A 12,384-nucleotide genomic window follows, 5' to 3' on the forward strand; every position below is an offset into this window, starting at 1 on the left:
GCATTTTGTTCCAAAAATGTGTTTTGCAAAAATCCACCTGTTGGTGGCGCTAACAGACCAATGTGAAATGAGGGGGGGGAGGGGGCGATATATTCCTCAGCCTAGTAGGAAAGTCTGTGAAAGATTTCACGTAAATTGCACGCTGCGTTCATGATTTGAGGCTTTCTGTTTCAATTACACCCAAACAACCTGAATATCCAGTGGACTTTTTGTGGTCTGGGGTTTTCTCTGTGTGTTCTGAAGCCGTCACGCTCTGTGCCCAGAAGCGTGCCATGCCTGGGTCGCCTCCCTCATGTTTATCCCCTATAGCTTCTGCGTGGCCTGATTGAGACACTGATTGGTTCCAGCTGAGCAACCCAGCTGTAGACCATGTTTGTAACTCCTTTTGGTGTTAGCATTATGTTATGCTTTAGCTATTGAAAAAATCGAAGAACGACTGACATAGAAACATAGCGTTAGAAAACATGTTAACCCATTCTGACCTGAGATCAGATTCTAAAAATGTCTTCTGAATCCTGACAGTTTTCTGGAAAAGCTATGTTTCTATGTCAGTCGTTCTATTTTTCAAAAATAGCAGATCTGCTATTTTTCAATAGCTAAAGCATAACTTTAGCACCACCTTGAACACCTGCATCCCTATTCTGGGGGAATAGGAAGGCTATCAAAAATAGCAAACCAATACAAGGTGTGAAGGTGGTTACACTCTTGTAAAAACTGATAAGAGTCGTATTCAAACACCTCTACTAATTACTTCGTCTTGTAGTATATATGCAGTAGTAAATTACTCACACAAGGTTTTCTCTTTGTATTTGTAGTACATTAAAGTACTCGCACAAAGTATTAACCTCAGGCAGTATCTGAAGTGAGTCAAAGTAATCACACAGAGTATTCAGTATCTGAAGTGAGTCAAAGTAATCACACAGAGTATTCAGTATCTGAAGTGAGTCAAAGTAATCACACAGAGTATTCAGTATCTGAAGTGAGTCAAAGTAATCACACAGAGTATTCAGTATCTGAAGTGAGTCAAAGTAATCACACAGAGTATTCAGTATCTGAAGTGAGTCAAAGTAATCACACAGAGTCTCAGGTCAGAATGGGTTAATCAGACCAGTGTGTGTCCAGTGGAAACCTCGTATGAATCTGATCTCAGGTCAGAATGGGTTAATCAGACCAGTGTGTGTCCAGTGGAAACCTCGTATGAATCTGATCTCAGGTCAGAATGGGTTAAAGATGCCGCAGCAAACGGGACAGGTGAGCTCCTCCTCTTCCTGCCGAGTCAAACGGGAAGCCGTTCTGTCTGCTGGCGTCACTCCCTCTGGAGCGGAATGGCCCGTGGTGGTCTGGAGAGAGTTCATCTCCACCTGGAGTCTGGAGTCCATGGTGGTCTGGAGAGAGTTCATCTCCACCTGGAGTCTGGAGTCCATGGTGGTCTGGAGAGAGTTCATCTCCACCTGGAGTCTGGAGTCCATGGTGGTCTGGAGAGAGTTCATCTCCACCTGGAGTCTGGAGTCCATGGTGGTCTGGAGAGAGTTCATCTCCACCTGGAGTCTGGAGTCCATGGTGGTCTGGAGAGAGTTCATCTCCACCTGGAGTCTGGAGTCCATGGTGGTCTGGAGAGAGTTCATCTCCACCTGGAGTCTGGAGTCCATGGTGGTCTGGAGAGAGTTCATCTCCACCTGGAGTCTGGAGTCTGTGGTGTACAAGAGTAGTACAGTGGTATAGTTACAGTAGCTGTCATAAACTATACAGTCATGTAAATATAATGATATAATCCTGCATTGATGGAGTAGTACAGTGGTATAGTTACAGTAGCTGTCATAAACTATACAGTCATGTAAATATAATGATATAATCCTGCATTGATGGAGTAGTACAGTGGTATAGCTACAGTAGCTGTCATAAACTATACAGTCATGTAAACATAATGATATAATCCTGCATTGATGGAGTAGTACAGTGGTATAGCTACAGTAGCTGTCATAAACTATACAGTCATGTAAATATAATGATATAATCCTGCATTGATGGAGTAGTACAGTGGTATAGCTACAGTAGCTGTCATAAACTATACAGTCATGTAAATATAATGATATATAGTTTTATCTGTCCCTGCCTTGGTGAGTAACATGATGGATAGATGTTATTTAGATTGTACTAAATAAGTGTTTTCTAAATAAGTATTTTAATTGTTTGTTACTATACTACCCTACCCAGTGTGAGTTCATGTGCCTGGAAGCGATGAGCTCATGTGCCAGAGGGGCCGATGTGAATGAACACAGACTCAAATAGGTATACATCATATCAAATTGTTGTTGCAATTATTTATTTGTTTAACTTTATAGTGTGCTAAATGTTTTGTTTTCACTTCCTTATAGAAGTCACCACTGCTGTTTTGTTTAGACTGATTTTAGTGTTTGGTTGTATTTCATTGAGCCATTTCCTCTTGTTTTCCTGCATGCTGTGTGGTTCAGTGCGTGTGTTTAGTTTTGTTCTTAGTTTTTTAAGATATTGTTCGCATTTTACTGCATTATATATATATATATATGAGATTGGACATTGGTCTAATAAATATTTGTTATTCCATACTGTTCTTAAAAGTTAATACATTCCTGTGTTTAGGAACTTTGTCTCAACTTTGTCTCAAGTCTCAAACTTGCATTTGTTGGGGAAGCCAGTTTACTGGTCTATTTAGATAATTCCTTGAACGATCTCAAGGTGGCGTAGTTATACCTAAAAGTAAATCCTTTGCTACACATGGTTACACTTAGAAAAAGATTAATCTGCAAGGACTCAAAGTAGATCATCATAACATGTCAACAGTCATGGACTTTTATGAAACAAACACTTTGAGGATAGAAAGAGAATAATTCAAGCTTTCCCTACAGCTCGCTGTTGGTGAGTTTAACGTTGTTTAATACAATCAGAGAGGACTTTTCTGTTTGGATGAATGGGTTCCATTGCACCTGTAGGTAGCACCTTGCCATTACCTTTAATATATGGTAAGGTGGACGCTGTCTGCATGACTCTCTAGAAGCCCACCACACACCGGCTGCGTCCCCCACGGACACAGCCGCCTCCATTATTTTCAATGAACCTATCGCACACCGGCTCCGTCCGCCGCGTCGCGCCGCGTCGCCTGGCGCGCCGATAGAACCCAGTTCTATTTTCCAAGCGGCGCTGCGTCGCGCCGCAGACGGTGTGTGTCGGGCTAACAGGCTGGATTGTCCTGTTTTTCTTTTAATACATTTTCAGGTTTAAAGACAAGACATAGCCTACTTTACAAACAATCACATCACATAGGCCTACACTTATACACAGTGGCGGCTGGAGTGTCCCACGGGCCCTGAGGCGAGATTGACAGCCCCCCCCCCCCACACACACACCCAACGCCGAACGGAACCGTAAATACCACTTCGGACTAAACCCCTCAACGTGGCTCAGTTGAGGGGGCAATGAATACACAGGTTGCATATTGAAAATCACGTTACATGTTGAAATGTACATAACGGAGCTAATCATACTGGAGGGTGTAGGGCTGCTACTCACTTGTGCCTGCTGTCTGTACTGTACATGGCTGTCTGTGATGAATGGGACAGCTTCGGGATTCGGGAAAGTTGATTAAATAGTCTCTTAATGTTTCATTTCAAGTGATAAAGTTCACGTGGGCATGTCCGTCCATCTGTATGATTAGGCTACTGTTGTTGTCTTGGTATTCCTTTCATTGCGACTTCACTCACCTCCAGTGCATGTGGATGGAGCTGCTGCTGTTGTGTTTCTATTCCACCTTACTCCATCTATCTTGCCCTCTTTTGCCTGTGGTAATTTTATGACTGTTCAAAGAATCAAAACTCCACTTTATCAGGCGATTGCAGAGCAGGGCTAACAACTGTATACAGCCACAGCGTGACAGCGGACAGACCGGAGCAAATCCATCTACTCTAGTACTCTAACGTGCAGCCAAGCAGCCCAGGTTAAACACTCTATTTCCTGCCTGCGCCGTGAAGGGCCCTTCACAATAAAGCGTCACCCTTTAACTCCCATTAACTACATTTTACACTGCTTATTATTGACAGGAAATGTAGTCTTAGTTGCGGTAACTTAACAGCGTGTTTGTGGGAGAGAGAGCCAGAGAGAGAGAGAGAGAGAGAGAGAGAGAGAGAGAGAGAGAGAGAGAGACAGAGAGAGAGAGAGAGAGAGAGAGAGAGAGAGCGAGTGAGACAGAGAGAGAGACAGAGAGAGAGAGAGAGAGAGTGAGAGAGTATACAGTTTACTGCCACGCATCGGAGCGGCCGCCCCCCCCCCCCCCCCCGGGCCCTGAGGCGACTGCCTCGCCTGCCTCGCCTATATCGCCGCCCCTGCTTATACACACACAAACCCTTCCCACCCCCCATTCAAAGGAAAGAAAAAGGGGGGGGGGGGGGATAATACAGGTACAGGGATACAGGGAACAAGGTCACGTCACACTTCCTTTCCTCATTCCTCCGACCCACACTACAAGAGCAGACCTACAACAAGCTCACAGCGCGTCGCTTTTTCCTCTGCTCTGCTCAACAATGCTACAGGTATTTATAAAATATACTTATGCCGTTAGAATGTTGTGTTTACACGTAACCTGTGGTTAACAATAGACCTACTACATGTATCTCTGAATATTGAATACTTTACTTTTTCTAATACTAAACTAATTAAGCAACAGCTACCTATCCTTAAATATTTTCAATATTATTAGCCTGCACTTGTATTATGTCTTCTGTAATCTCAGCATAATTGAAAATGAAGACTTTGTCCTTTTTTATAAGAAAACAAATAAAGGTTAAATGTACTTTAGAACTCCTACCATCCATGACATGTTCTATGAGCAGGCTGTGGCTGTAAACAAGGCCTTGGCTTAGTCCACTTCCCTGCAGGGTAGACAAAGAACTTTGCTTTGCTTTGAAAGTGCAATATAATTTGTATTATACACCAAAGACAAGCCCTGTGGCATTTTATCTGTTGAATTATCCTCCATTTTCAATTAATCTGAACATTAAAGACATAAAGGAAAAAAGGAATAACAGTTAAATAAAGTTACAAATTACAATACAATAATTAGTGCAGATTTGCAGTTTGTTGAAAGTTGAAAATCCAACTTTAAACGGTTACACGAGCTTCACAGCGGTTGTTTAGCATGTTTTTCAAGGAAGTTGAAAAGCTTTAGCGCCTCCCCTGGTCGAACATTTCCAACGTAAAGGCTCGGTTCAAATCGCCAGTTGGATTTTCATGGCAGCCTGAGCCTCTGTAGACATTTTTAAAGCACAGCTCAAGACCCACTTCTACAACATTGCTTTTAATTGATCCTTTATTTTTTCTTTGATGTATCTTTTCTAACGAGAGAAGACTGACGACGAACAGGCAAATTAAAGTTGTTCCGAAGTTTCCAACAGAGACCACCAAAAGGCGGTCTCTGGTTCCCCACCCCCATTGTCACCCTATCCCCATGATGGTAATAATGGTCAAGTCACAGAGCTAGGAACACAGTAGGTGTAGCAACCAACCCCCAACCATTTGTTTGTGGTCACTAGTTAGTGGCCACGGGCTATTCTGAGATTCCTAGCCTGCTAAGTCACGAGTCATGACATGTTTGCCCAGCTGAGAGACGAAGTAACGTCACACTATATACAGTTATTGTCTCCACCAGGCCGAAGGCATGGGGAGAGAGTATGTTTTGCACTCCGTCCGTCCGTCCGTGTGTCCGTGAACAGCTAATCTCGGCCACCGTTAACCCGGTCGATGCCATATTTTGCACACACACTCCCTGGATGCCAACCATGAACCTCTGCCCCAAACTTTCCAGAACGGCCTGTTATAGCGCCACCAGGAGGCCGCTTTGTGCAAAACAAGTTTTTCAATGCCATATTTTGCACACACACTCCCTGGATGCCAACCATGAACCTCTGCCCCAAACTTTCCAGAACGGCCTGTTATAGCGCCACCAGGAGGCCGCTTTGTGCAAAACACGTTTTTGCACAGTACACCTACAGATTTTGTCCAAACATCACGCAAATTGCTACACAGTCTCTCTAGAGCCATTCAACGAAACGGGTCTTTCAGATTTATCAGACTCCATCCTGATTGGTTAAGATTGGCTTCCAAAGTTCACAGGAGTGCTCAGTTTCAAACAAAATGCTGCAAATCATGAACACATCGCGTGATTTCCGTGAAATTGTGCACCCACATTCCCACTAGGCCGAGGACGAAATGCCACATGAACAATTTCAACTCAGCCTCAAGGTGGCGCTATAACTGGCCAAAAAGTGTTTTTACCTCTAACTGCACGGATCTGTGGATAACCTGGTGGAGACCTGTGCCCGGAAGGGCACTTTTTCTAGTTTAAGCTATATTAATTGTGAATTGTGATTTCCATATACCACATATATTCATGTCCTCACTGTATTGCATTACTGCTTGTTTTTTCATGTCTTTGCCTTGCTTTTCTTTTTTTCATTGTTCTGTAAAGCACTTTGAGCTGCATTTCATGTCATGAAAGGTGCTATAGAAATAAAGTTTTATTATTATTATTATTATTATTATTATATGGGGCTACCTTATATCCTACCAAAACATTTGAACTGATGCTGGAAAAACATGCAGGGTAGATGGCCCATTTTAGCATTTCAATTCATTCAGTGAGTGTGAGAGAGAGAGAGAGAGAGAGAGAGAGAGAGAGAGAGAGAGACAGTCATTTGAATGCAGCATAGTAGCCTACGCCCACCATCACAACTTGTTTAGAAGTCAATTCAAATCATTAGCATAGACACTCACTGGCCTGACAGAAGTGGGTATGGGTAAGAGAGGGAGCAGTGCTCCACCTTGTGGTACCAACTGGCATTGGCGCACGCCATGTGTAAACTGCTGAAAACTGAAACTGTGCTCACAGAGAGACAGATGTCATTGAATTGAGCATTATCTATACACAACAAAGTGTGAATATATCTAGCTATAAAGCAAGTCTTCTCACTTTGCTATCTAGATCTAGCATAGTAAGACAAGACACAACAGATACAATGGTTCTTCTGACAAGTATGATGTGCACAGTGCACATGCACACACTCTACAGTGGGGGGACGTGCAACAGGCCAACAGCACGTGCAGCAAGGATTGGATGAAGGCTGGATCTAAAGTTTTTTTTTACCCCAGGGGTTAACTGGGGACATATAAGGAACACCTTATATGGTCAGTGCACTCAATAGTAGGGAGGATTATATACAAAGTGATATCACCTTTATGACCATAAGTTTTTGGACAAAGGTCAAAATACATCAAGGTGCTTTGCTGTCCTATAGTGCCCTGTATCTGTGTGCGCACACACACACACACACACACACACACACACACACACACACACAGCGGTGGTGTTATGTTACAACCGGTTTCCATGTGAAATGTTGTCACATGACAGCTTTTGTGCATCACCTCACAACTATGGTGATGCATGCCTCAGTGACAGACAGCGCCTGTGCGTGAGTGCGTGCGCTCGTGAGTGAGTACTTTCCCCAGAAGGCAAGACTCAACTCATGTCAAATCAATTCAAATGAGATTTACTGGCATGAGAAAACATACGTTTGTGTCTGTCTCTGATTGGCTTACGCTGAAATCTTACCCTAGAACCAAATTCCAATACCCTAAATCTCAGCCACTCCATCACTCCACAGATTGAACTCTGCTAATAAACAAACCGCAACGATTTACATTCAGACACTGACATTATGTGATTGTCTACAGCAGGGGTTTTCAACCGGTGGTCCGCGGCCCCCTGGTGGTCCGCGGAGGTACTGCTGGTGGTCCGCAGCCAGGCATTCAGAAAAGTTATATTTTTGCCTTTTTTTTTCTTTACTTTTTTTTACCTTTCTAATATATAATATAAAACTTATTTGCACTCTTTTTACTTGTTTGTAAATAATAATAATAACTTAAGTCGAATCTAACATTTCAAAAAGTCAAGTGATCAAGGTGTCAAATAAACCAAAAGAAAAGCTGACGGAGTCATCAGCTGCCAGCGGAACAAGTGAACAACCATCCTGCTCTTCCACCCAACGCATGCATGCAAGACGTTGCCATACATTATTCATTCAATTCATAATAATACGTTTGGGAAAGTCAATTCTCCCTGCCATAGAGTTATAATATCTGCCGCGGATCGATTGAATAGTCTCACATAATACGTGACGTATTCACTATTCAATGTGCAACTTCTCAGTCTATCGTTGCCGAAAAGGCAGAGCTACAAGCTCACAACGCGATGCAACCAGGTGCGGGCTCCACCGGGCCCATCAGCGTCGCGTCTCCGTCAGGGAATGTTCCCGTTTTAATCAATGAAGTGTGGCTCCACTGCCCACGTTGCCTTGCGTGACTGCATTAAAATTGCCCCGGTTCACCGGTTCGTTTTTTGACGCACACGACGGAGGCGCAACGCGCCCGGTGGAGCCCCAGTGTGAGCTTGTAGATTGGCTATTTTTGGTGCGTGACACCGTCGTACGATGATGTATACATTACGCTTTTAAAGTGACGGTACACAATGAACAGTTCCCTCTGTATGTTAGAAAGGTACTGTATAAGGCCCTAGTAAAATGTAGTGCAGGTTGTAGGTTGGGTTAAAATAAAGAGAAGATTATTAAAATAGAATAAGATGTGTGTGTGTGTGTGTGTGTGTGTGTGTGCGCGTGTGTGCGTGGGGGGGGGGGGGGGGGGGGTTTGTCAGAAACAAACCTACTGTGACTCTCAAATGCACCAAGTGTCAAATGTGTCTTCAGTGTTTGGGTGATTAACTGAAATGGATTATTATTTGAGACTTATTTTGAGTCCTGCTTAGTACAAGTAAAAAACACTTTAGTAAAACTTTTGATAATAAAATACTTTGAAACATAGTTTTTTTTGTCCAGCTCATGAATGTAGCCTGTGATAGTGAAATCTTAACCCATGGTGCATGAATGCCCCACCACTATTGTGTTGGGTGGGTCCATCGTAGATCTACGATGAACCCACCCGACCACAGTGGTGGTCCCCAGGCTGCTGCTAGTCAGAATGGTGGTCCCTGGATCAAAACCAGTTGAAAACCCCTGGTCTACAGTGTATTTCCTGTGTGAGTCAGTGTGAGTCAGGGAGTGGCCGAGATTTTGCAAACAGCAAACATTTCCTCTCTTTTTTTTAAGATGAGTTTTTGGCTTTTGTGCCTTTGTTGATAGTTACAGTGAAGACAGACAGGAAAGAGGGAGAGAGAGAAGGGGAGAGACACGCAGCAAAGGTCGTCATGAACGGGACTCGAACAAGCGACGAGCTGACGTGACAATAAGAGCCTATTATGTGGCATTATGTGGCATGCGCCTGGACTAGGCCAGCATTGACTGTTTCCTGCTGTATTGTGACTGTAATCTTGACAGGTTTCCTGAAGACCAAAGATGAGTCAGTGTGAGGAGAGAGAGGAGGAGGGAGCTGACAAACATCACATCCACAGAGCAGAGCCTCCATCTGTGTCTACGAAGAGTCATGAACCTCCTGACTTCAGTAATGAACCTGGACCTCCAGATACAACGTAGGCTATGTGAATCCTCCTATACAATTCAAGGTTCAATGCTGTACTTTATTCTTCCATCTTGTGTACACTACAGGTACATAAGAGTAAAACGTGGCTTCCTTCAGACAATGCAGCAGCATTATATATACACAACACACTATAATACAACTATGTGATCTCATGCTAAGTTACATGAATGTGATCTCAGACAAACTGCTGTCTGCTGAGTCATGCTTGAAGCCTTTTATGGTCGATATGGGGCGTGGATCAATGCAGATGAGGTTGTCGGTTGCTTTTCCGATCACTTTGCACCCGCTGCTTTCAGTATGACATACACCTGCGATACGCCAGCGCACCTGTGGTACACACCACTCTCTGAATAACACGTCATCTCAACGTAGCTTGATCGGACGGATTAATACGATATCTGTTTCCGTCACCGTTACACTCTGGCGCATTTCGTTTTTTAAGAATCAGGACCTATAACACTATACAATATACACATAACACACTATAACACTATACAATATACACATTACACACTATACAATATACACACTATGGTCCTCTCCTCATTCACAAAGGAGAAATACGCCAGAGTGTAACTGATGCGTAATGATATCGTATTTATGCGTCCGATCAAGCTGCGATTTGCTCCCGTGATATTCAGGGAACCTGCATGGTGTAATCGCTTCATTTGTGCAGATCGCTGAGTGTATCCTTTCCGCATTTTTCCCAAGCGATTCGCCTGGTTAGTTGGAACATCAACGCCCATTCTACACCATATAAGGCAACAGGAAATCTCGAAATCAGTCATCATAGCCGGCACAGAGGATTCCCAAACTTTAAATTATATACAACAGCCGCGATGAGCTTGTAGAGCAGTTAATTTTGACAGACTAAAGCCTTCTAAATAAATATACGCAAGCGTACATGCCTTCTATAATAATAATAATATATAAGATTTATATAGCGCTTTTCTGGGTACCCAAAGTCGCTATACAGAAAGAGGTACAGACATATTTATTAGAAAACTATTTAAAAAGGTTTAAAAGGTTAAAAACTAGAGATCAAAATCAAAAGAGGGACAAACAAGAAGTGTGTGTGTGTGTGTGTGTGTGTGTGTGTGTGTGTGTGTGTGTGTGTGTGTGTGTGTGTGTGTGTGTGTGTGTGTGTGTGTGTGTGTGTGTGTGTGTGTGTGTGTGTGTGTGTGTGTGTGTGTGTGTGTGTGTGTGTGTGTGTGTGTGTGTGTGTGTGTGTGTGTGTGTGTGTGTGTGTGTGTGTGTGTGTGTGTGTGGGTGGGGGCAGCTCTGATGTGGGTTGGGAGTGAGTTCCAGAGAGAAGGGGCAGCCACTGCGAAGGCCCTGTCTGTCTCCCCATGTCCGTTTGTGGGGTTGCCACTGCCTGACTGAATGAGTCCAGAGTACGCCATAGTGAGAGGTGGCGGAGCAATTTGCGGAGTTTCCGACCAACCAACGTCACCATCAAGTTCACAGAGATATCCATGAATTCCGAATTAATGTGGGAATCCACGTAAATGCCTGTCCACTCACGTTAAGCTCACGCCTCATCAATCACCCCAGTAATCAATAAATCAAATAATCAAAAAAAATTATCAGATTTTATAACCCTGCAGTGCATGGCAATTCATCAGTAAGGGCTTTTATCATTGGCGAGTTTTAATATAGCATTTGGTCGTGTGGTGAACTGTACAAATTAACTTATTTCTCATTATGTGAAACAGTGAAAGTAACAGTAACTGTATCAGTTAACTTATTAACGTAATTTATTAACTTATTTAACAAGGATTGAAGCGATGCGTGCCAAGTTGGCAAGTTTTGTTTATAATTATATAGGCCTACATATAACTTGTGCTGTTTGCTTGAAGATCTGTCAGTGCAGAGACCCGCCTGTCAAAATTAACTGCTCTACAAGCTCATCGCGGTTCACTGTTGTATAACTTGATCTGTGCAGGCTATGATGACGTATTTTGATATTTCCTGTTGCCTTATATGGTGTGGAATGGGCGTGGATGTTCCATCAAACCAGGCGACACCAGGCGAATCGCTTGGGAAAAATGCGGAACGGGTACATCCGGCGATCCGCACAAATGAAGTGTAGTGATAAATACGATATCATTACGCATCTCCTTTACACCTGTGCGTACATTTTCGTTGTGAATGATGACCAGGGTGTACTATATTGAATAGTGTTATAGGTCCTCATTCACAACGGAAATGTACGCACAGGTGTAAAGGAGATACGTAATATCCTACCTCTCAAGCTACGATTAGGTCCCGTGTTATTCAGGGAAACTGGTGTAATTGTGACCAAGGCCGAATCAGCCATCAGAATCAGGCAATAGAATATTCTTTATCGTTATTACTTTATAAGACTTAATTAATTATTTGAGGTGCACTATTGAAAGTGTGAAAGGTATCAATGTTGTACAACCCTATTGAGTGAATAAACCTGGGACTATGCCACCGTCTTATTAATTGAAGAGCAACGGAAACTCTTGTTATTCTTATTCTTAGCTTTAGTTTGTTCAAGGGCACACTAGGTTCACGTTTTATCAGGTAAGAGAGCAATAACCATAAATAGGTGGAGAGAGACTGACACTGAATCATGGATGAAAAAGACAACATGTTTATTGTCCTATACAGCGGCGCTCTAAAATGGCCTTAAAATACAATACTACTCTAAAATACTCCTAGAATCTAAACTAAACTACAAAAGAAACAATAACAATACAACCAATAAATACTAAAAAACTACAAAATGTGCAAAGTGCATTGGGTTAGTTCTTTTCCTGAGCAGAGAGGGAGCCTCCA

At 43.0% G+C, this 12,384-nt stretch overlaps 1 protein-coding gene across 1 annotated transcript in view; it reads left to right on the top strand.

Moving 5' to 3' along the window:
- Positions 1-4,490: 4,490 nt before the first annotated feature.
- LOC310867383 (NLR family CARD domain-containing protein 3-like) overlaps positions 4,491-12,384 on the top strand; it is an 86,579-nt gene continuing 78,685 nt past the window's right edge. The window contains exons 1-2 of the mRNA XM_083777421.1: positions 4,491-4,562; positions 9,417-9,568. Of these exons, the coding sequence (XP_083633547.1) occupies positions 9,435-9,568 (134 nt within the window). The 5' untranslated portion in view covers positions 4,491-4,562; positions 9,417-9,434. The remainder of the gene's footprint in view (positions 4,563-9,416; positions 9,569-12,384) is intronic.

The sequence above is a fragment of the Protomyctophum parallelum genome (assembly GCF_964188405.1).
Source record: "Protomyctophum parallelum genome assembly, chromosome: 11".
Lineage (NCBI taxonomy): Eukaryota > Metazoa > Chordata > Actinopteri > Myctophiformes > Myctophidae > Protomyctophum > Protomyctophum parallelum.